Source organism: Rutilus rutilus (genome assembly GCF_951802725.1).
Source record: "Rutilus rutilus genome assembly, chromosome: 9".
Lineage (NCBI taxonomy): Eukaryota > Metazoa > Chordata > Actinopteri > Cypriniformes > Leuciscidae > Rutilus > Rutilus rutilus.
In genome coordinates, this window is record NC_140223.1 from 31,440,725 (window position 1) to 31,467,174 (window position 26,450).

Here is a 26,450-nt window from a genome sequence, read left to right on the forward strand (position 1 = left end):
AACTTCACTGGTTCAAACGTGCTGCGTAACACACGAGAATGAACTTCACTGGTTCAAACGTGCTGCGTAACACAGGAAAATGAACCTCCTTGGTTCAAACGTGCTGCGTAACACACGAGAATGAACCTCATTGGTTCAAACGTGCTGAGAATGAACCTCATTGGTTCAAACGTGCTGCGTAACACACGAGAATGAACCTCATTGGTTCAAACGTGCTGCGTAACACGCGAGAATGAACCTCATTGGTTCAAACGTGCTGCGTAACACGAGAATGAACCTCATTGGTCCAAACGTGCTGCGTAACACACGAGAATGAACCTCATTGGTTCAAACGTGCTGCGTAACACACGAGAATGAACCTCTTTGGTTCAAACGTGCTGCGTAACACACGTGAATGAACTTCACTGGTACAAACGTGCTGCGTAACACGAGAATGAACTTCACTGGTTCAAACGTGCTGCGTAACACACGAGAATGAACCTCTTTGGTTCAAACGTGCTGCGTAACACACGAGAATGAACCTCATTGTTTCAAACGTGCTGCGTAACACACGAGAATGAACCTCATTGGTTCAAACGTGCTGTGTAACACACAAGAATGATCCTCATTGGTTCAAACGTGCTGTGTAACACAAGAATGAACCTCATTGGTTGAAACGTGCTGCGTAACACAAGAATGAACCTCCTTGGTTCAAACGTGCTGCGTAACACACGAGAATGAACCTCATTGGTTCAAACATGCTGCGTAACACACGAGAATGAACCTCATTGGTTCAAATGTGCTGCGTAACACACGAGAATTAACCTCATTGGTTCAAACGTGCTGTGTAACACACAAGAATTAACCTCATTGGTTCAAAGGTTCTGCGTAACACAAGAATGAACCATTGGTTCAAACGTGCTGCGTAACACAAGAATGAACCTCATTGGTCCAAACGTGCAGCGTAACACACGAGAATGAACTTCACTGGTTCAAACGTGCTGCGTAACACATGAGAATGAACCTCATTGGTTCAAACGTACTGCGTAACACACGAGAATGAACCTCATTGGTTCAAACGTGCTGCGTAACACACGAGAATGAACCTCATTGGTTCAAACGTACTGCGTAACACACGAGAATGAACCTCATTGGTTCAAACATGCTGCGTAACACACGAGAATGAACCTCATTGGTTCAAACGTACTGCGTAACACACGAGAATGAACCTCATTGGTTCAAACGTGCTGCGTAACACACAAGAATGAACTTCACTGGTTCAAACGTGCTGCGTAACACACGAGAATGAACTTCACTGGTTCAAACGTGCTGCGTAACACACAAGAATGAACTTCACTGGTTCAAACGTGCTGCGTAACACAGGAAAATGAACCTCCTTGGTTCAAACGTGCTGCGTAACACACGAGAATGAACCTCATTGGTTCAAACGTGCTGAGAATGAACCTCATTGGTTCAAACGTGCTGCGTAACACACGAGAATGAACCTCATTGGTTCAAACGTGCTGCGTAACACGCGAGAATGAACCTCATTGGTCCAAACGTGCTGCGTAACACACGAGAATGAACCTCATTGGTTCAAACGTGCTGCGTAACACACGTGAATGAACTTCACTGGTTCAAACGTGCTGCGTAACACGAGAATGAACTTCACTGGTTCAAACGTGCTGCGTAACACACGAGAATGAACCTCTTTGGTTCAAACGTGCTGCGTAACACACGAGAATGAACCTCATTGTTTCAAACATGCTGCGTAACACACGAGAATGAACCTCATTGGTTCAAACGTGCTGTGTAACACAAGAATGAACCTCATTGGTTGAAACGTGCTGCGTAACACAAGAATGAACCTCCTTGGTTCAAACGTGCTGCGTAACACACGAGAATGAACCTCATTGGTTCAAACGTGCTGCGTAACACGAGAATGAACCTCATTGGTTCAAATGTGCTGCGTAACACACAAGAATTAACCTCATTGGTTCAAACGTGCTGTGTAACACACAAGAATTAACCTCATTGGTTCAAACGTTCTGCGTAACACAAGAATGAACCTCATTGGTTCAAACGTGCTGCGTAACACATGAGAATGAACTTCACTGGTTCAAACGTGCTGCGTAACACATGAGAATAAACCTCATTGGATCAAACATGCTGCGTAACACACGAGAATGAACCTCAATGGTTCAAACGTGCTGTGTAATTCAATTCAATTCAATTCAAATTTATTTGTATAGCGCTTTTCACAATACATATTGTCTCAAAGCAGCTTTACAGAAAGTGCATTTCAGAAATGTACATAGAAAAATACAGTTAGTTAATCATGTATTAATTTAGGGCATAAACATATCGCCAGCGTCGAGTAGTCTCTTCACAGGTGTTGGGGCATCTGAAGGGTCCATGTGAGGCTGGATACAAACTGGAACTGACAAACTCTATTTACCTCGGGACTAGCATCCCGAGATAACGACAGAAAAGCAGATGGGAAATAATTAGCATAGCTGCTGTTCATAATATTAATGCATTCGATATGATTCAACTGTAGTATAAAAGGTAGTATTATGCGAACGCTTGGCTAAAGAGATGCGTCTTTAATCTAGTTTTAAACTGGGACAGCGAGTCTGAGCCTCGAACAATATCAGGAAGGCCATTCCAGAGTTTAGGAGCTAAATGTGAAAATGCCCTCCCTCCTTTAGTGGACTTTTAGATATCCTAGGAACACACAAGAATGAACCTAATTGGTTCTTGCGGAAGCTCAAACGTGCTGCGTAACACACAATGATGAATGTGTGTGTTGATGAATGTTTATATGTGAATAAAAGCCTAAATTAAATCTATTCATCATATAAAGCGATCGTGTCTCTTTATAAATTTAAACCGCTCGATTCATATTGTTTCGTTTTATGATCTCTTTTTGAAGCGTCAAAGTGGTAGTTGCGTAGACTGTCAATGGAGGGACAGAAATCTCTCAGATTTCACTAAAAATATCTTTGTGTTTCGATGATAAACGAAAGTCTTAACGGGTTTGGAACGACATGCGGGTGATTTTTGGGTGAACTAACCCTTTAACTCAGTTCACTGGACCAAAATCAGAATATTTCCATTTTAAAAAACAAATATATAAAACTAAATAAATGTGCATGCTTGCAATTGAATTTTTGAAAGAAGTATGTGATTATCTCAGAGCGATGTTATTAATCTTTGATTTGATAAGGGGCTCTTAGAAGAGCGGCCAGCCGTGCCCCAGAATTCCTTTGGAGCATAAGGTAGCTGATGAAATTAATCACACACATTGATTTGACCTTGCAAACACCGCGCACGTAGTGTTGTCATTAGGAAGAATGATGGAGATGAAGTGAGAGATGAAGAGATGCAGGTGAGTGCGAGTTTATGTGACTGCAGATGTGCGTCTGTTTGACTTTGTGCCTGTTTGTTTGTGTGCCTCTATAGATTTAAAAGTTACTTTTGAAGTGTTTGTAGACTGTTTTCATTCTGTCTCTCTCTCTTTTTCTCATCTTTTTTAATAGAGTCTTTAAGCTTCTCAGCAAATATTTTTGGGCTTTTGGCCAAGAGAAATCAAACAAAAGAGTGCTGAAGAGGAAGGTGAGAGGGGTATTTAGGAGGAAAACAAAGAGCTGATGCGTCGTGCGAAGGGCTGTTTTATTATGGAGATAAATCCAGTCCTGAGCTCTGAAACAGGTCAATAGCTGCATTTCCATGGGTGGATGGGCGTCCCAAAGCGTCTTAGATGACAGGTCAGTTTTAGTATGCACACCTTAGTCTCTTTGTCTTTGTCAAAAGTGCAAGATTTTACTGTAAACCTTCCAGTTTTTCTATCCTACTGTCAGAAAAAGCAGAGGTATATATATACCTCTGCTTTTTCTGACAGTAGGATAGAAAAACTGGAAGGTTTACAGTAAAATCTTTCACTGTACATACATATATATATTACAAATAAAACCTTTGATTTTAAGAATGCATTAGTAAATGCTGAAATTAATATTAACTAAGACTAATTAATGCTATAGAAGTGTAGAAATATATAGATATATAGATAGATAGATAGATAGATAGATAGATAGATAGATAGATAGATAGATAGATAGATAGATAGATAGATAGATAGATAGATAGATAGATAGATAGATAGATAGATAGATAGATAGATAGATAGATAGATGTGTGTGTGTGTGTGTGTGTGTGTGTGTGTGTGTGTGTGTGTGTGTGTGTGTGTGTGAGAATGTACAGAAAGCCTTTATGCCTTTATGCTGTCCTGGTTATGTCAAGTTATGTGTACATGTTCTCTCAATAGCTCTTTGTAAATTGTGAATGAAGCAATAGATCACAGTTGTGTTTACCAAGACAGCGAGTAGAAAGTGCATTACTCTGCCTTCCTCGTTCTCTCCCCTGCAAACCACAATTTTCACTCAATCTTTTTTTCTCTTTCTTTTCTTTTAACTAATATTTGTTGTTGTTCTTTCTCTATACCTTTCCCTTTCCCTCTCAATCTATCTCATCCACTGTTTAACCAGGCAGGCGGTGTACTAAAGCATGAACTGACTTCAGATCAGCTCCAGCTCAGCTTTATTGAGTACACATATGCTTGGACTGACTGTAGATAAATGACTGTTACAGTAATACTGTAAATAGAAATAAAAACACTACATCATATGAGGATAAAGACAGACATTTGTCATTTGGACATGATTGAACTGTCCTAAAAAGTTATCTTACATCATTCTTTGGAGAATTCAATTTAGGATACGAGCTAGTACGTACCCTTGTGCAATGGCAGCATCAGAATCAGTGGAGCGTCACAGAGAGATTGATGTAACGTAAAAGATTGATGTAGGATAGTTAAACCTGATAATGGAGACAACATGTCAGCCCGGGAGCAAAGCAAACTGATGACACGTCAGTGATGCGTGAAGACATGATCATGGTGAAGCTTTGAGATCCAGCGACCTCAATAATATTTGGACAATAAAGTCACACTTAAAATGTCTTACTGTTATTATATAAAATACAAAATATCATTATCAGCAGTTTATAGCAAAAAAATCACTTCACCTGGGTCAGTAACTGGTGTGTCGGTTGCTGCGTCCAAATATGCCCTCTTCCAAGAGGCGAAAAACTGTATTTCTGCCGATTAGTATGTCCGACTTCCTAGTAATAATAGCAGAAAGTTCCCGGATGCCCTACTACTGGTGAGATTCTGAAGTGCACGTTCAATGGACACTTTACTGTCCAGAATGACAGTGAAGTGACACAACTGACACCGTAGGTCACATGATGGTGACAACATGGCGGATGTAATATGTCTGGTGTACATACTACACACATTCATAGGCTAGCCTACTATAAAGAATGCACTTTTTAATGGTCACAAAGTTTCAAACCAGATGTAGTGCCTAATATGCGATTTCGAACACAGAGAGCTATTTTTATTGGAGATAAGACGTCAGTTTTCCTCAAGTGGCGTGATTCTAAACAGCATATCTGGTATCATTTAAAACTTATAGTTCTTGCATATTTCTTTAACATAAGCAGCTCGTTAATTGATATTTTGATGGCCTACACATTGTTTCAAAGCAGTTTTACAGAAAATCATGATGTTAATGGGATATCGCATTATCTTCATGCCTATAGTGTTCAGCTGATTAGATATGGGCGATGATATTGTTTATATCTTGCGGCGATTGTAAACAGTCATGCAGTTGAGATTATGCTATATAGTATAAATCCCCTTATGTGAGTAGCCTAGCCTAGTATATGAATGCTGAAAGCTGGGTATATATCCAACTTTATAAAGAGATTTGCTTTGCATGATATGTAGGCTATGTGGGAAAAGTTGGATATAGGCTAATAGCTGTGCGATAATATACTTTACATTTGTTTGTCTTTTGAGGTCACTGTACAGTAGTTTGTTGTTCTAATATGAGGAAAGGTAGACAAGGTTAAACCAATCATTTTACTCATCAACCAGTCTCGCAACCTCTCAAACCCTTAAACTCACCCCCACACACACTGACTCTTGCACAGACACGCATACCAAAACACAGACAGTGACAAGCACCGCCAGTCTCGAGAGGGTTTCCTTTAGTTTGACATCAAAGAAAGACAAGGCCCCTCTCTCTATCCCGGAGAAACCAGACACCCGCTTACATAACCCGATTCTCCTATAATGAGCCGCGCGCTCACACAATCAGCCCGTGTACCCACGCACACACCCGACCGAGAAGCAGCCGCCCGCCAGGTTTCCACGCGGTAAACGCCTCCTTTATTCCCAGCGGTGGTGTTGTGGGTGTAAAATAATAATCATTCAAACACCTCGCATTGGACTGAGGCTGGGCTGTTATCTGTTGTTGTTGAACCGTGTGGATGTGTTGCATCAAAAAAAAAAAAAAAAAAAAAACCGGGGCTGATTTAGCGCGCGCGCGCTGGATGGCATCGCTGGCACGCGGAGATAAAAGCGCGCGCGCCAGCAAACAACTCTACATTTCTGTGCTGTGGTATCTGTGTTTGTAAACAGGAAAAAATAGATGTGCAATGTACCTTTCTGTAAGTACTGCTCAGCTGACTACCCCCCCCCCCCCCCCCCCCCCCCCCCCCCCATTCAATCCAAAAAGTGCAGATAAAGAGTATTTTATTAAATATTTGTATCACTGTGATAAATTACAAGGCTATACTGTCTGCATGAAAATGGAAATAACTGTCTGTCTGTCTTTCTGTCTGTTTGTCTATACATCTATCTATCTGTGTCTGTACGTTTGTCTGTCATCTGTCTGTCTATCTATCTGTCTGTCTGTCTGTCTGTCTGGCTGTCTGTCTGTCTGTCATGGACATGGACAGATTCAAACCTCACAGGAGCAAATGTATTTTCATATCCATGATATGGTTTAATTGAGTAATAGTTAATGATATGCTGGAACCCTTTTTCCCAAGCTGTGAGGAAATTCACAAGGTGAAGCATGGCTGTGTTAACCTTGGATAATCTTCATCTCTGACTATGTGTGTGTGTGTGTGTGTGTGTGTGTGTGTAGCTGTGGTTCAGGAGATATAGACAGCCAAATCAAGTGTCAGTGTTCTCTGGGGTGTCACGGGAACCCGGCCTGTCACATAGCTGTGGGACATGTAGTCTCTGCAACGGTTGTGCCCTTAAATGAATTGTGACCTAGTGGGTGACTTTTCTTCTGAGTGGCTCCCTGTGCTGTACTTCTCCGCCCTCTCTCATTTCAGATGCTATCCATCTGCACCATAGAAATAGGATAAGCTAAATGTCTCTTTAACTGCTAGATGCCATAAGGTCAAGTTAATCAAACACAGAGGCATTGGTTTCATTTGAACGCTGGTAAGGATGCATCTCCTTTTCAAATAAATAAATAAACCATACCGTAAGTTTTAACAAACAGCATAGGTTTTGAAAATGGTATTTTAGCCAAACTTAGCAAGTGGAGACTCAGGGTGAGCCAGAGGGTTTGGAGCAGTGAGTGGTGAGATGGGTGCCAGGGTTGCCAGTAGGTTGTTCCATGAAAAAAATATTTCCAATATTGTTTAAAAAGTAGTAGTAGTCTCAGTCTTAATGTTGAGCGGGTCTCAGTTTCAGGCTTCATGCCCACGGACCACCCACTGTCTGGTTACTGAGCGTCTGATGCATATTGCAAATAAAACTGGATAGTAGCCCACTTTCTCGACCCGATAATCTCTAATGTGATTGGTTGACTTCTGCAAGTAAGAGCACATCATTTTTCATCTGTAGTTTGGCATGAAAACAAAGTCATGTTTATCGAAATGCACAAGCATTTTTGAGGAAGAAATAATCCATGGCCAGGTTGTTGGTGCCATCACATATTTAAAGATATTCAGTTTTGTTTGAGGCACTTGAAGTAAACACCCAAACAGAATACAGCCTATTGTGTGTACATTCTGCTTTGTTTCAATTATGTATGTGAAATATTGTCTGGAACATTTTCAGCGAGTTTTGTTTTAAATTTTTTTAATTTATAGTTTATTATTTATAATACAAGGTATGATTTATTTTATATAAACCCTCCCCTAAATGGCATCACTAAACAAGCTGTGACTGATCATGTCAGTCAGAAGGTTTATGGCTTCAATAAGCTGTTATGTATTGTGATGTCTGAAGCACTGGGGGGCGGGGCTTTTAGCTCCCAGCATGCACTGAGGTTCTATAATATTGGAAAAACAATTCTTCACTTGTATTTCCCTAATTATAAGTTTAGTTAGACTGTAGAGTAGCCTACATTCTTTTATTGTTCTCCTATTCTGTGATGTGTACTATTTATACATTTTGAGCATTGTGGACCCAGAACCAATTATAGGTGATAATAACCAGGGACCAGGGTCATAAATATGGTTCTCGTTGATGATTTTGTTTTATTTTGTCCTTTTTTTAGATCTTGAATTCACAGTCCGTTATAGTTCTTTATTATTATTATTATTATTATTATGTAAAATATTAAAGGGTATTATTGTGTATTAATTTTATAGGAGATAGATTTTTTTTAATATATATTTTATTTAAATAAATGCTTGATGATTGGTAATCGTTGGTGACTTTAAAGTATCGCTCAGTAAAGAAAACGCTGCAACCCCTTTATTTGTGACAGGACGACCTCACGTGCACCTGCGCGCTCTCAGTAAGTTGAGGCGCACGCGGAGGCTCCCAGCGCGTGATGTGTGAACGGGGCAGCTGTAAACAGCGGTGGCGCGCGCTCACGGATTTTGTTTCTCAATGAAGGGACCGAAAGAGACCGGCCGTGCAGAGCGGGTCGAAGGCGACGTCTCTCCAGCTGCCGTTTAATTGGACTTAACCGAGAACTAGACCGGAAACTCGGATCTGCTCGCGTGCACCAGACGGGTGCTGACTGAGTCGCTTAGGGAGTCCCTTTGAGGCGGGAAACACGGAATTACTGTTCAGAAAGGCTAATTTTCTAAGTTGGATTCTTTCATTTAACGGCTCTCTTGCTTCTCAAACGCGAAGACCACCGTATTAGATGAAGATAAGCGTTTTTAACGACATACACTGGTGTCAAAACCAGTAACATACTGCACTTAAAGGTTTCACACTCCTGAGGCGGGAATTCATCCGAAACGGGAGCCTCGCGCATCGGATTCCGTCGCCACCGAGTGAATAAATAAATAAATAAAGTCTGACTGACTGGGCATACAGACGACCTGAAAAGTCCCACGTTTGACAGCTTTTTGGAGGCGCCTCAGCTCGATTCAATGCAAATACGCTGAAGGAGAAGAGGAGGGAAATTAGGAGTGAACCCACGCCAGCGTGATCCCTCAGTTATCAATGGCAAACACCGGAGCGCACGCGACTGGAGCGAGAAGCTCGAGACCATCTCGTGCGTCGCCGCGCTCTCGCCATGAGTGAGTTTTAAAAGGCGCGCGGCGAGGGGGAGAGAGCGAGCACCGTGAAGTTGAAGATAATCCTCAGTCAAGACAGTTTCATGTGGCACATTAATGAGAAAACAGCAGCCGTCACCGAGCTTCCCAAGGATTGCTGAGAATATGGAAATGTGTAATTGTTGACGAAGGTGAAGATGACTGAAGCCTCGTGAGAAAGATACCGAGCGTGTTTTTGGTGAGAGAGGGTGAAGTTTTTTCGACATGCCCGAGAATGTCTCGCTCGTCAGGAACCGGACGGAAGTCGGGCAGGGTCGCGCTTGGGGTAGCGGAGCGGGCGCGCGGCCAGCATGGGTCGTCATGGTGCTGGCCGGTGTGCTGATCTTCACGAGCGTGGTGGATGTGCTCGGTAACGTGCTGGTGATCATCTCGGTGCTCAGAAATAGAAAACTGAGAAACGCGGGTGAGTGCGCGCGTTTAGTCCACATTAATTAACTGAAAGATGTGGGAATGTTAACACAGGACGCGTTCTTGCAAAGGTAACGTAACGCATTCCAAGACGCCTTTATCAAAGTTAAAATACAATGCAAGAAAAAAAAAAAAAACCGCGTCCCTTGTGAATGGCGCCTAAAAGCCAGTGTATCCTAATAACTCCTTGTCATGAGCCAGTGAATGATTCTCATCCACTGGCTCATGACAAGGAGTTATTAGGATAATACTCGTATGATTCATTTGCGGTATAAAAGGAGGTTCATTAATACTGCGAACAGCTGTCTTGCCACACTGATAAATTCAAGAATAAACCTAGTGCTTCATTCACAGGGTTACCAACCATTCACGTGCACTGTACATATGGCCTGAGCATGAATGACTGTCTCGTTCAAAGAAAACAAAATGAGAGTAGTGATTTTCACCATCTGTCATATAAAGACTGATTCTTTTTGGTCTTTAAATGTAAAATATTTTCTAAAATGTATAATCATTTTTAAACTGACACAAACCCAATGTCTGTAAAAAAAATATTTTTTTGATATTTTAGCTTAAATGTCAGTTATACACATAGAATAACCTGGCGATTTGGAGTCCTATTTGCCCACTGATGCATTTAGTCAAGAAAAAACAACAACATGTTTCACGGACATGAGAGGGTTTGACGTTACATAACTCACAGATATCAAAGACGGTCAGAGCCTGAGAATAACATTGTGCACTCAAGGCTGTCTGACAGTGATACTTTAACGGTTGTTTGAGGAACATCATGTGAATGCGAGCCAGAGAGTGCTGGTTTATGCTTGTGAAGGTGAATAATGTATGTTTGGATATATATATAATTGTATAATTCCAAGCAAAAATATAAATCTCATTTGGTGTGAAATACAATTTACATACACCTGTGTATCTGAGAATGAGCTCCGGTGTGAATTGCAGGTCTGAAACAGCAATATCCCAGATTTAATTTACCTCCAATATGATTCTTGTTGTGTTGGCGTGAGAGAGAGTGTGAGAGAGAATGCAAAGCAATTATTGTTAATTCCACTCAGAAAAAGCATTTTTCTTTTTATTGGAGTCCCCCATTCATTAAAATGAAGGACCATATGGTTTTAAATTATGGATCATCATTTGCATTTTTTCAGTATTACAATCTGGCAGTGCTTTCCATATTCAGGCTTCACATGGCTATAATGTAAACTTCAGAAAGCATGTTCATTCATTCATGTTCAAAGAAAAAAAAAAGGTCACAAACTGAGATGTGAGGGAAAGCGAAGGGATAAGCAAAGGACAATGAAAGAAACTAAAAGGGAATGCCAGAGAGAGAAAAAGACAGTGAAATTACCAGGGTTGTTTTAAAATATTCTTTTGTTCTCTTTATAATTTGCATTATCTGACCTCAGAATGCCAGAGTTCTCGTCTTCTGTGATTTCTGAAGGACAGATGGGGTTTTAAAATGCTTTTTTTTTTTTTTCAGATTTCAGCTTTTCATTGTTTACTAGAGCAAATGAAAAACTGTCAATGGGAACAGAAAAAAGACGAGAGCAGGTAAACACAGATGTGAACTGCAATATCTCCAAACAGGCAGTCTGTCAAAGCATTCGACAGCGCTGTGTTATTAGGTCAGAGTTTGAAATGTCAGCTGTGTTCCGTAATAGTCATCAGCAATACTGAGTGTGTGAGAGCGAGAACAGACAGAGCGAGGATCATGGGAAGAGAGAGCTTTTCCGTGCATGTCATTGTGTCTTTGGAGATTTTTGACATTTTCTTATCTTGAAATGTGCAGGTGGCATCATCCCATCACTGTCTTAACAAAGCCACGGTAAACACGGCAATGTGCCCGTTTACCGGCACAGCCCTGCACTCCAGCTCTCAAACAAAACATTGTTGTCTACAAAGGGATGAAGAGAGACCGAAATTACAGAAATGCTGCTGTCATTCCCCCCTTAAACACTCCCTTTCTCTCTTATTCCTCATCTCTATCATGCTTTCAATCCAGTCCTTCGCTGTTGAAGTTCATGTCTGTCGAGCTGGTTAATTTAGGCAATTAGATTTGGTTTTTGACCTCTCGTGTTATGGGCTTTTGCTTGTGTGTGTTTGTGAGGACCTCAAGGTGACATTCAGTGTCTCATTAGCATAGAGTGATGAGTTTGCTGGTGCTCTATGTAGATATTCGAAGGACATGCGATTAATGTTGCGTGTGTCTGTCACCATTGACTACATCCTTCACTTTGACCTGTGATGATTGATTTGCATTAGGGTATAGCACAAGTATATGAGTGCTCAAATGATGGCACAGTTGTTTTTTGTTGTTATTTTACATGCCCGACGTTGTGCTGTGTCCGGATCAACAGCAGGAGCAGGTAGTATTGATTAATACATCAGATGTGTTTAGTTTTCCTAAAGGTTCCATTCGCTGTGCAGTGCTGGTGGGAATGAAATCCTGCATTAGTGTCCTGGTTCCGAAAGTATTTTTTCCATTCATTTTTTCCCATAGGGATTTAGAAAAATTCTTTGTTAAAGCCAATCAGCTGAGGTGAATCACAAAAGTACAAACTTTGATTTGAAGCAAAAACTAGTTGAAAATCAGACAAAGGGACAAGACTGTGAACTTAACGGCTTTAGTGAGGGAAAGAACTACAATCCCATGAAGCATTTCGAACAGCACAATCGAATTATAGAGAAATATACAACTATTTAACTGTTTATTTATCAACAAATGTTGATTATTTATATAAAAACAAAGTATTTAATTTTTTTGTAAAATATGCATATATACACACATTTACGCTATATTAAGAGCGTAGAGAGATCGAATCGATAACGTCATTCGCAGTGGGAGTGGGCGGAGCTAACGCGTTGCTTTTTTTACTCTCTTGATTGGTGTACTTTTCTGTACTGCATCATGGGTAATGTAGTTTTTCACAAGGAATTCCGCTGTTGAAGGTGCTGTATGTCAGTCCCTCAAGGATTTCACGATTTTTTTGTGTGATTTTTGCGATCAAAATGACTGATTTTGTGGTGGTAATTTCCAGAAATTTGTGAAAAAATGTGCGATTTTTATATTTTATAATTAGGACATCACATTTACCATAATTATTATGCATTTAATGTAACCTTTAGTTAAACAGAATTGCTCTGCTACATATCTGAATAACAAAAAAATTGAATTATTCTGCTCGAATACCAAAAAAGCTTAACTTATGTCAGATGCACAATAGTCATGACACAAATCACAAACAAAATGCATAAAGCTTGTTTGTTTTGGTCTAATCAAATTCTCATCAAATTAACTTTTAAAACAACCTATGGGCAATTTTTCTACCTGACCTATGTAAATATTAACAGCAGGTGTAGTAATTTATACTGTAGAACTGTGTGCAAATCCTGAGTTGAGGGGTCCTGAGCTGCAGTAGGCAACCAGTTACTTATAGTGCGGCGTTTTGCATGGCATCCCCACTGCGTAGGCTATAGCTACGCAATACAAAGTGACCGTTCGAAAGGGAACTACTCGGTTACTATCGTAACCTCAGTTCCCTGAGAGTAGGAAACGAGTATTGCGTAGCCGGCCGCAGTACCTGGCAAGTTGTCGCTTCAGTCGTTAAACCTGCTAAAATGGCGTTTTTCGGGGACTAATATCATAGACAGTAAAAGAAAAAAGAATAAGCGCCCGCGCCATTGGATGTGCAGTTGCCGCAGCACAGCCAATGAGTGAGCCAGACACTCACTGTGCTAGCTGCAAAATGCGTTTTACATTATAGGCTTCAGTAAATCGAGGAAAAGGAGTTTCCCCTTTTCCCGCAACATCTGTATCCACATAAAAATGCATTGAAACTTTAATTAAACTAGAGATATTTCAATTGGGTGATTATAATTGAATGTTTTGTGAGGTCTTTTTCATTTTTGTGATTATTTTGCGGTTAAATTCGGAATTATGCAGGATCGCAAAAAAATGCGACATTTTGTTGATTTTGCGCTGTATTCATTGATCGCGGAATCGCGAAAAACTGGAGGGACTGGTTTGTATGTTTTTTTTTGCCTACCATAAAAATAGCCTACCATAATGTTTCAGATATTTAGGAAACATGCTAAGTTTTTCGCATACTCGTTTCTCTCAGAAACAATGCGACAGTCCAGTTATTTTACTTTGAAATGTGCGTTCCGTCTCCTAATGTCTGTTTTTGTTATGGACTGTGATTCCGCCCTCTGCCAATTTACCCATTTACCTGGGTTGCCATTTGGCATAAGAAACACAGTGCATTGCAGCCATGGAAGCCAGCAAACGAACCGGGTCAGAGATCACAGATTCTACCCGACCTAAAAAAGCGTCAGCATCCATCTAAAAATCTCTATGAATGGGAGCATATTAAAAACCTGATAAATCAACTCATCAACTTACTAGTGTGTAAGTCTCCTAGCCTTCCATTGTCAATTGCGCTCAATCTGGTTGCGTGTCCTCAATCTGGCAACCCATCGAGCATCGAGTCTGAGGAGGCGGGGGAATTAAATGTAACCATTTCATCTGCTTGCTGTCAATATTACATACTGCACCTTTAAACACAATTATTTAAAAAATAAGCTGAAATAATAATGCAGGCTAAGCTATAGCAGAAGCAATTACCATCGATTAACCACCAAGTAGCTCACAGTAGGTCTGTCTTAAAGGTTAATAAGTTGTAGCTCAAAAACAATTTCCCTATGGAGAAAATGAATGAAAATGAGTTTTTACTTCCAGAACCCGACTGTTGCACTCGATTGGGTCTAGGGACACTGTATGCAAATGAGATGATAGGACACGCCCATACTTCTGTCCAGCCCTTGCATCTGTGTAATTACCTAGAGAGAAAAAAAGGATGTGTTAATATATTTTTTCTCTAGGGAGCGAGGGTCCCTATAGTGCAGTAAAGGGCTTTTCACGTCATTTATGACAACGTTTCCTGATGCGTCAAAATTTGAGGAGTGAAGCATTAAAGAGACTTTTAAAGGAAACCTTTTTTTTTTTCTGTGGAACACAAAAGAAGCTATTTTGGAGAAAAAAAGTGGGTGTTATTTGTCCATACAATGGACACAACACTGAATAGAAATGTGACATTCGGAGAAAAATCGTTCTGCGAGTCTTTTCTCTTTCCTGCAACCATTAAGGCTATTCTGTTCGAAGCTTACCAGGTGACCTCTTGTCACTTTTTTGCTGTGCACAAAAAACCTGCAACGAGATTGTCATTTCTGTAAAAAGCGTGAGAGGGAGAGGTCAGAGTTTAAGAGCTGTAAAAGTGATTGGTGCAAACAGAATCTGAAGCGTAGAGGTCGAGGTGTAAAAGTTATGGAACACATACTGCAGAGGTCAGTCAAAAACAGCATCGGTGTCAACGGAGACCGGTCACGTCGCCGTGCAGTGAAACGTGATCCGTAGCTGACAAAGAACAATTTAGCTTTTTCTGCATGCACGTGTGTGTGTGTGTGTGTGTGTGTGTGTGTGTGTGTGTGTGGGGCCGTTTGAAACAAGGCTCTTTGATGATCCTACAAAGCCACTCCTTTCTACACACACCCACAAACACTAACATTTCCTCATATACAGGGTTATTGGTGTCAAGTGAGTCCCTGAGGACATTGCCCGCAGAGATGCGACAATGGAAGCACTTTACATCTACGTTAATTTATCTTCAGTACACACACACACATTTGGATAGGCAAAAGAGAGATGCTACCCTGGTAGATCCCATCATGTTTGAAATAGTGATTGTGTTGGTGAAGTCCTAGTTAGTTTGGGGTCATTAGAGATTTAATTAACATTCATGTTGACTAAGCACTACCCTTCGTTGCTATCATTAATGGTTGTGTGTGTGTGTGAGAGCATTCTCTGTTATGCTGCTGTTTAATTAAAGGCTTTGCGTATGTTAATGTGAGAGAGAGAGAGAGACCCAGAGGAAACTTTTAATGCTCAGCGGTGGCTCAAAACACCTAATGGTGTTCTCAGGGATGTCCCATTTAAATATCCACTTCCTCTCAGAATTTTCTGCATGATGCAAAATGAAATTGGCTGTTACTCTACCACATGTACCTTGGGAAATCTGATCACATTTTGAAACATTGTTGAGCTCTTTTTTTAAAACTCTGTTGGAGACATGAGAGGAGATGCAGGAAACTCCTCTTGCTTTCCATTTAATCGAATTGGTTCCTAGGACAAACAATCAAAGCATTGGTGAACTGTTTGGGGAAGATCATAGGTGCATCCCAATTTGCATACTATTCTATAACATTTTGTAGTATAAATAGTGCGAGAAGTTTGTTCACACTGAAAATTCCAAAAAGAAACCTGGATGATGCACTTAATTAACCCAAATTAAAACCCAAAAGCGAAGTGTGGAATGGTGGACACTTCATGCACTCAACTGTCGCAGCTTTGATAATGTAGCAGAGGGGCTATCAGACTCCAATGTTAAATGACAAAATAACCTGAAGGCTGCTGTCACTTAAATAGCAGATGCACGGATCCAGTATAGTGATACACATGCGTTTTCTTCCTTAACTGTTTACGTTCACATAAGACTTATCTGACTACGTTTACGAGAATACTTGCCAAGTCACGTGCAACGCTACGTCGATACTAACATATGGGGTCTCACTTGGGAGCCCAATCACCTTTGGGTAGTAAGAAAACGGGCCAATTAAGATTGGTGAGTGAGATTTGCATGCCAAGCCACTCCACCAGACATACAGATATACACTCACCTAAAGGATTATTAGGAACACCATACTAATACTGTGTTTGACCCCCTTTCGCCTTCAGAACTGCCTTAATTCTACGTGGCATTGATTCAACAAGGTGCTGAAAGCATTCTTTAGAAATGTTGGCCCATATTGATAGGATAGCATCTTGCAGTTGATGGAGATTTGTGGGATGCACATCCAGGGCACGAAGCTCCCGTTCCACCACATCCCAAAGATGCTCTATTGGGTTGAGATCTGGTGACTGTGGGGGCCATTTTAGTACAGTGAACTCATTGTCATGTTCAAGAAACCAATTTGAAATGATTCGAGCTTTGTGACATGGTGCATTATCCTGCTGGAAGTAGCCATCAGAGGATGGGTACATGGTGGTCATAAAGGGATGGACATGGTCAGAAACAATGCTCAGGTAGGCCGTGGCATTTAAATGATGCCCAATTGGCACTGAGGGGCCTAAAGTGTGCCAAGAAAACATCCCCCACACCATTACACCACCACCACCAGCCTGCACAGTGGTAACAAGGCATGATGGATCCATGTTCTCATTCTGTTTACGCCAAATTCTGACTCTACCATCTGAATGTCTCAACAGAAATCGAGACTCATCCGACCAGGCAACATTTTTCCAGTCTTCAACTGTCCAATTTTGGTGAGCTCGTGCAAATTGTAGCCTCTTTTTCCTATTTGTAATGGAGATGAGTGGTACCCGGTGGGGTCTTCTGCTGTTGTAGCCCATCCGCCTCAAGGTTGTGCGTGTTGTGGCTTCACAAATGCTTTGCTGCATACCTCGGTTGTAACGAGTGGTTATTTCTGTCAAAGTTGCTCTTCTATCAGCTTGAATCAGTCGGCCCATTCTCCTCTAACCTCTAGCATCAACAAGGCATTTTCGCCCACAGGACTGCCGCATACTGGATGTTTTTCCCTTTTCACACCATTCTTTGTAAACCCTAGAAATGGTTGTGCGTGAAAATCCCAGTAACTGAGCAGATTGTGAAATACTCAGACCGGCCCGTCTGGCACCAACAACCATGCCACGCTCAAAATTGCTTAAATCACCTTTCTTTCCCATTCTGACATTCAGTTTGGAGTTCAGGAGATTGTCTTGACCAGGACCACACCCCTAAATGCATTGAAGCAACTGCCATGTGATTGGTTGATTAGATTATTGCATTAATGAGAAATTGAACAGGTGTTCCTAATAATACTTTAGGTGTAAGTGTATAAGCTGGCCAGCAATTCACTCATTCAGCTTTTTGCTTCAGAGCCAGTGTTCCCAGACGTACGATAATTATCATATTTGTTCGATAATTTTGACCTCTGTACAATGTACGATCAGTAATGAAAAAAATCCCATAATGTACGATAATTTCAGAATTTTGTGACACTTCAAATGATGGTCTTTGTTATCATAGGGCTTCTATACTAATTTATCTAGCTGTGGATCCTATGTCTACCGTCATGATTGTGAGGAGAACGTGAACGTGGTGTTATCTTGTTTATCTTGTAAAGTCTACGGGTGTTACGCATGTCTTCCATCTCATCTTACCTTACGTATTCTCGGCCAGTCATCGTGGAGAATGACTCTCTCTCACGAGCACAAGTTAACGCTCCTGCCGCGGCGCTTAGGTCAGTTGTTTCCAAGCTGAGGTTGATAGTTTAGCAAATAGCACAAAAAGGGCAGTTTCCCTAAAAGAACAAAACACGGGTGATGTTGCGTCTTTATCAAGATGGCATTCCACCAGTGTGTTTCTGGATGCGGTCGTTTCCTGGCCCTGCCTGACAGCCACGATCGCTGCTTCATGTGCCTGGGCTATCAACATGCTGAGGCAGCTTTCGTTGATGGTTCATGTTCTCACTGTGAAGACATGACCATTGAGATGTTAAGATCTAGACCTTGAAAAAGGTGGAGTCCCCTCCATTATTCCCCATTCTCACTGCAGAGAGCCTCTTCGGTTAATAAGCAGGGTGATCTGAGAATTGTAGTGGGAGCTCTCCCGCCTGGCCTGTCACTCCTCACGCACATCGTGAGCTATCGAGTTTCCCGTTGAGTCCGCGGGTCCTTCTCATGGGGGACCCAGCGTCTCATTCGGAGCTCCTGCGGAGGATCCGATGTCGATTGCTGCATCGGAGGGTGGGCTTGAGTCTTCTAGCGATGAGCATGTTCGATGAACCATGGTTCATTCTCGTGTGTTATGCAGCACGTTTGAGGTTCCGCAAGAACAAATGACGTTCATTCACATGTTACGCAGCACGTTTGAGCTTCTCCAAGAACCAATGAGGTTCATTCACATGTTACGCAGCACGTTTGAGCTTCTCCAAGAACCAATGAGGTTCATTCACGTTACGCAGCACGTTTGAGCTTCTCCAAGAACCAATGAGGTTCATTCACGTTACGCAGCACGTTTGAGCTTCTCCAAGAACCAATGAGGTTCATTCTCGTGTTACTCAGTATGTTTGAGCTTTAGCAAGAACCAATGAGGTTCATTCTTGTTACGCAGCACATTTGGGCTTCCACAAGAACCAATCAGGTTCATTCTCGTGTTACGCAGCACGTTTGAGTTTCTGCAAGAACCAATGAGGTTCATTCTCATGTGTTACGCAGAACGTTTGAGCTATTGTTTATATTCTCTGATCAATGTTTATATGTGAATAAAAAAAGCTTAAATTCAATCTGTTCATAATAAAAAGCAATTGTGTCTCTTCAAAAAATGTGGACTAAACCGTTCAGTTCATATGGATTAGTTTTATGATCTCTTCATGAAGTTTTTGAAGCGTCAACCTGGTAGTTGTATGGTCTGTCAGTGGAGGGACAGAAATATGTTTTAAAATGCTTAGTGATGGTGACGCTGAAGTCTTGCAACTATTGTTTTGGTCGTTTATAGCCTGCGTTTAGCTTTTGACTTCTACCGATTGTATTTACGCTTCCAAATTCATAAAAGTTGTTTTCATTTGTGAAGAGCATCACTTATCACAGATTACCCTATTGGGTTTTTGGCGACGCAACCACAGTGATGCCATGCCAGGGTTGACCTACAAAAATATGTCATCACTGCACCACTCTTATTACCCCCTTCACTCCAGGCATAACCAGTTGAAATGTTATGTTCTGCTCTACATTTATCATCAGTAAATATATTTGTAAAGCTTGGACATTTTTTATGTGACGTTATCACAGGAGCTTCTGTTACAACAGCTTTAGTTGTATTTCTGGGCCGTTTGCCTTTTCATTTTGTTCTGATCTCGCAATGAAAAAAAAACACACAACAGACAGTGCAGATCTGGTCTTCCAATTTAATTTAATGAAAATCTAATGATTTTTTCACTGGAATACACTTTGAATCTTTCTCTCTCTTTCAATTGAGTGCTTTAAAACTTTATTTTCTCCCTTTGTCTTCACTTCTAATCCCTATTAGCATTCTTTACTGGGGATGTTTCTAAAGTAGGGAAACGCAGTAGACCGGACACCAGATGTCTTTCAAATGACAGAAAGCAATTCACATTACATTTATGCATTTGGCATGCACTTTTATGCAAAGCAACTTAGCTTTGAATATATACATTTTAACAGTTCGTGCATTCCCTGTAAAATGAATTTTGCAATATTTTATGAAACATAATGGTTTCGGTTGACACAACATCTGATGAAGTGGTGCAATAATTGAAAAGCATGTAAATGCTTGGTGACCAATGTGCGTTTGAGTGTGTGAAGGCAGCAGTTTACACATTCATCTGTTTATCTAACAAACTTTATATGGTTCCAAATGTTAAAGCCCAAAATCTCACAGGAAGCATCTGAATAGTTGGCACAATATTCATCTCCCGAAAAATTATTCCTCACACCCTCGTCCTCACAACAGCATGTGGCAGGTTCACAGAAGTAATGAGCACAAGTGTGTGCGTGTGTGTGATTGTTTGATGCTCTACTAATGCCGAATTTTATTTGTTTCTTTGCTTAGGCATCTGTCGAGCTAAACTCTGTTAACGTTCATTCTGGCCTAGCTTTCAGACAAGAGATTAGTCCAAATTTCTCTCTCAGAATTTCGACATACCAATTAAAACATATAAAAGTCCAGCTGCTTTCTTCCTCTTGCCTCTTAATCTTCTTGTGAGAAAGGACGAAAGAGAGCGAAGGCGAATTGAGTTGTTATAAGTGAGAGGAAAAAAGATGGATTGGAAATCAGATACGCTGAGAGATATTGGCACAGGGCGGGAGAAAGATAGCAGACGTTGACGGATCCATATGAGGAAGGCAAAATGGAAGAGAAGAGGGATAGAGATAAGAGGAAATGGGCAGCTTGAAAGTTGACGTCAATTTGCATGGACCGTAAATCATTTTTATTTGATTTCTGGTGACATAAGAGACAGTGACCATTTGTGATGCAATGTGGGCGTGTCCTGTGATGCAACAGTTTAAAAAGAATGTAAACTGTGTCAGAAATTGTTGCTGTTCTTAGCGTGTTTGATTTCATGCATTGATAGTCATTCATCTTGTATAAGATATAATGCACTGCTGCAATATCTATACCAGCGTATTAGAGCAAGAGGAATGGCTACTAGTGACCTGGTGACCTCCATCGATAAAATCAGTCTGAATGGAGCATAAGTCATTTTGATGAGGTATGATTTGGAATATTAACCTAAAATGATGACTTTCTATATGGACTCTTTTTCCCAAATGTATTCGATCGATACGACTAAATCTATGTATCCATTACAAAACCTATTTGAGATCTGTAACACATTGGTTAAGGCATACAATTGTGTGTGTGTGTGTGTGTGTGTGTGTGTGTGTGTGTGTGTGTGTGTGTGTGTGTGTGTGTGTGTGTAGAGTACTGTGTTGAACTATATCTGAACTCCATCTGTGCTGTAGTGTAAACGCTTATACAACTTGATCTGAAGAGAAAAGTCTCCACTTCCAACAAACCATCACCTAACACATGCATGCAAGAGACTGACTGGCAAACCAAGCAAACATACACACACATAAAGTATACTGTAGAGGAGAACTCAGTGTCACAGACACCACACTTAATCTAATGGATTTGAACTTTGTCTGAACCTCACTGTTAAAATACTAGTGCACCTGAGCCTGTCCTACACACACACACACACACACACACACACACACACACACACACACAAATGCTCCCACACTCCCAGACACGCAATATGTCAACTACAGATCAGGTGCTGTTGTCAAGTTTCCTTTCTTGCTTGAACCTTCCTTGTGTTTGTGTGTTTCTACACAATAAACTTTTGTAAAAAACGTATACAAAAAACACATACATTTTTGGTAGCACTTTATTTTACAGTCCTGTTCCCCTTGTACTTATTATAGTTACTTTCTTAGGTAAGTACATGTAAGTGCACTTACTCTAAAATTACGTGCAACCAATTTTATTTTCTAGTGGCCGATAAATGCTGCTTCAGTGTCATCATTTCATGGATCTGAATAACCTCATGAGCCTGTATTGCAATAAACAAAAAAGAAATGTGCAATTTGTTGTCCAAAAGCAGTGACGTGTTTCTTGTAATGCTGTGTCCTAACCAGATGTGATGTGATACAGTGTCAGGCATCATCATTATTCTGACCATGTGTCGTCACACTGAGAAGCCCTGCCCACAATTAACTCTCATTGGTTTAAAATCCTGCTCCAGACAGCTGTATATAAACACAGCATTTTCTCTTTCAGTGGGGAGAGACAAATTGTGTGACAGTTGGTACTTGTTGCATAGGATACAGTGTAAATGTATATATTTTTAAAGAACATGTTTTGTCATAATTGCAAGGTGGGACTACTAGGGGATTCTACTAATCCATGGCTTTGCTGGGAAATATGAAACAGGAAAAAACTTAAAGTCCCCCTGTGGTGAAAAATCAAGCTTTTAATGTTGTTTATATGTATATGTGGTGTTTTTAATAAGCTTTAAAGTCAATTGTAGTCAATAATTGTATCCTTTAAAACTCATCTTTGATCACCAAAATTACATATTTAAAATTTGTTTCCTGTGAAAAAAAAATGTCTTCATGCCTTAAAATAGATTGAATGCAACACCCTTGCTTCATTTAGCATACATGGTTCTGTGAATATGCAAATTAGCCCCGCCTCTCCTCACTCATGCCAGCTCAGAGATTCTTATTGAAGTACGCTGCACAATATCGCTTTTTACGTCGGATACATAACGGTAATTCATATGATTAGCCTTGTGCTTGACTATGTTATCAAACAGCTAATAATGTGTTGCTAATGTTACACAAACCATGTTCCCGTTCACCATCTCAGAGTCAGACCGCTGCCTCAGTATCCTTAGAAACGCTTTGGAAAAACTCGGAACGTCAGTGGAGAAAGGTGTATATAGGTCATCATAAAATCGTAATATACATCATACACAAAAATATACCGGGATTAACCTGACATCTCTTGAGACTTCAATGCTTCAGAGCGGTCATAGTTAATGATATGCTAAAGCCCGCCGGCACGTTGACGTGATTGGTTACAAGGTAGTTTGTGATTTCAGCGATTTCAAACCGCATTTTTGAGACTGTCTTTAGATCACTGCAGTTTTAAAGAGAAAATACTCATAAACAACATTAAAAACTTGATCTCACCACGTAACTCTCACCAAATTGCATCCTAGGCAAAAAGTAGTCGATCTCCGAATGCAACGTAACATGAAGAGAGTAAAGATCTTTCCATCTTTACTCTTCTCATGTTAAGTTGCATTCGGAGATCGACTACTTTTGACTGACAAAATTCCAGCCACCGGAAACACTAACTGATAAAGTCGTACAAAACCTTTCTTTTTAGTAAACTTTGTGTACACAAACAATGTAGTCAATGCGTTCAAGTTCATGTGAAGAGCCCCTGGTGATACTTCGAGCTCAGTTTCATGTTGTGTCGAGCCTTCTTAGTGTTTTAAAAATAGCGATTTTGATGCTATCACTGTAGTGCCCCAAGCACTCCCATTCAAAAGGCATTTTGACCGAAAACGAAAATATCTTAAAAGTGGCGTTTCCATTCTAATTATGCTATGAAATAATAGCTATAAAAAATGTCTAATTTCCCACTTGTAATTTGGAGTTCAGTAAAGATTTAGAAACTAGCAACTATAGCAATCCTAACATGATGTGAACGCAGCAAAAAATAACTGACTTTGCTCTAATGCCACAACATGAGGCCTTGCATTTGAACTCCTTCTCTCTGTGTGTGTCCTGTAGGTAATGCGTTTGTAGTGAGTCTGGCTTTCGCCGACCTTCTGGTGGTTTGCTATCCCTACCCTCTGGTCTTGCACGCCATGCTGCACGCAGGCTGGTTGCCGGGGGAGATGGAGTGTAAGGTCAGCGGTTTCCTGATGGGAGCGAGCGTCATCGGCTCCATCTTCAACATCACCGCCATCGCCATCAACCGCTACTGTTTCATCTGTCAGGCAAACACCTACGAGAAAATCTACGGCCGTGCCGGAACCCTGGCGCTACTGGTGTTAGTCTGGGTACTCACCGCCCTTGCCATTCTTCCAAACCTGGCGCTGGGGTCGTTGACGTACGACCCCCGCGTTTATTCATGCACCTTTAGTCAGACGACAAGCGCGGGATACACCATCGCTGTGGTGACCGTGCATTTCCTGCTTCCTATCGCAGTAGTTACGTTCTGTTATCTGAGGATTTGGGTGCTGGTGCTCCGTGTGAGGAGGCGGGTCACAACCGACGTCAGGCCACGCCTCCGTCCGAATGAACTGCGCCACTTCTTGACCATGTTCGTCGTCTTCGTGCTGTTTGCCGTCTGCTGGGCGCCGCTGAATTTGATCGGCCTGGCTGTAGCGGTGGACCCGCCCAATGTTGCGCCCTTGGTCCCCGATTGGCTGTTTGTGGTTAGTTATTTCATGGCGTACTTTAACTCCTGCCTGAACGCCGTAGTGTATGGGCTGCTCAATCAGAACTTCCGCAGAGAATACCGCAGAATACTTCTGTCGCTTTGTAAGCCACGCCTCTTCCTGCAGGAGACATCAAAGGGCGGGACTGAGCGCAGCAACAAACATTCGCCTGGCAACAACAACAACGACGATCAGCCCAAAACGAACACAGTATAATTCACCCACAATCCAACTGTTCACAAATAGATATCAAAGAGAGAATGCTGCAAAAATGTTTTAAATGGCACCCACAAATGTTTTAAAAATAACGTTTGTATGTCTCACTTTAGATACCACCATCTGCAAAAAAAACTATTGTTGAATAACCATAAAATTAAAATAATCCTCGGTATTACAAGAATTAATTGCATCTCACATGTATTACAATCACATTTAATTAATGCATGCTAATGATTGAGAACAGTGCAATAAGTCATTACCAGACAAAAGGTGCAAGCAAGCTCGACAATGACAAAGACTGCAGAATATTTTTGTGTTCTCCAAACATGCGCCCCTTGAAAATAACTTATTTTTCTCACTGATAGTAGGAGGCTGATTTCTCCAATCGTCCATAAACACTCGCCAAACAGAGGACTCGCACGGTTTCACAAGTGCTTCCCTAATGATATAACAGCATTGAAGAAACGCTCCCCAAATGCTCACACATTTGTGACCGCTCAACTCCTTGGCGTACGTTTTCCCAGTGCTCCAATAGCGTTAGCAATTTGTGGCAGTGTATGTACACTAGAGCCTCCCCCTTGTGCTATGCAACCAATTAATTTGAAACTCTACGGAGAGAGTGTAAAACTAGGGCTCCCTTAGGTTTGCAGCAAAGGTTATCCAAACGTTCCCCTAAAACACTGCAGCAACATTCTTGTAAAACTCCCCTATTGCTATGCAAACTCAACACGAGCAACTCCCACTGTTGAAATCTTCCCGCAGCCGTATGGGAATATGCCAAAATGCTGCAAGGACATGTTCTTATAGTTACACATTTACACACTTCAAAGTGCCAGTTTCTTGTCTCAGTCAAACCACAATTCTAAAGATGGACCGAAATACCAGATATAGAAGTAGCTTTGATAAATGATCAATTCATACTGATTTAATCATTGATAGTTAGGTCAAGAAAGTCAAAACTGCATTCATCTTCACTAAGTTATAGATACTTTTATGTAGTTTGAGGAAACTAATCATATCAGTTACAAAAATTACGGGTTTTTTTTTTTTTTTTTTTTTTTATGAGATACATAACTATATCAGTGGCATTGAGTAAGGGGGAGGAGGGGGCTGGCTGTCCCTGATGCATTATACAAAGCATCTGATATTTTTAAAGATTCACTCATGTTTCACTTCACAAATAATGCAGGATTTATGACTTTGCTTACCCAGTACTTGTATTCCATCTGTCCATAATGAAAAGCTGTGGACACTAGCTATGGTACAAAAAGGTTCACAAATAATTGAATACATTTCTCAAATAATTACATAGAAACTTAAAGGTGCAGTAAGCGATTTCTGGTAAACGCTGTTGATATTTGAAATCACCAAAACTAACATGCCCCTTCCCAAAAAGATCACGCTCCTATCTTGATGCCTCCACGCCCCACATTCACGTACAGTGTATACGCTATGCAAACACATGCCACGACTAGGGTTGGGCATCGTTTGAATGTTAACGATTCTGAATCTCCTAATTGATTCCTATTCTTTTCGATTACTAATTTCAATTACAGTTAGGTAAAAAAAAAATAAAAAAAATTTATTCAGTCTTATTGCAAAACATTTCATTGTAGCTGAATACCATGAACAAAAATTACACAAGAAATCTTTGCCTATGGTTTAAAAATACCATAGCAAAAACAACTAGCGTAACTAATATAAATTTCAAGCACAATTAAAGACAAACACTCTGTAATTAAAAAGAACAATTAAACAAATTAACAATCACAAAT

General features: G+C 40.8%; 1 protein-coding gene across 1 annotated transcript; it reads left to right on the forward strand.

The window, feature by feature from the left end:
* Positions 1–8,700: 8,700 nt before the first annotated feature.
* On the forward strand, positions 8,701–24,799 carry mtnr1ba (melatonin receptor type 1Ba). Its single transcript, XM_084420057.1, has 2 exons — positions 8,701–9,832; positions 23,804–24,799. Exons 1-2 carry the CDS (start codon positions 9,634–9,636, stop codon positions 24,670–24,672), a joined length of 1,068 nt encoding a protein of 355 aa, XP_084276183.1. The 5' UTR covers positions 8,701–9,633; the 3' UTR covers positions 24,673–24,799.
* Positions 24,800–26,450: the final 1,651 nt, after the last annotated feature.

Bases quoted from the DNA above. Each gene is read 5' to 3' on its own strand.
- mtnr1ba (XM_084420057.1), top strand. From the start codon at position 9,634: ATGCCCGAGAATGTCTCGCTCGTCAGGAACCGGACGGAAGTCGGGCAG. The intron at 9,833-23,803 runs GTGAGTGCGCGC...TGTGTCCTGTAG, and splicing joins TAGAAAACTGAGAAACGCGG to GTAATGCGTTTGTAGTGAGT.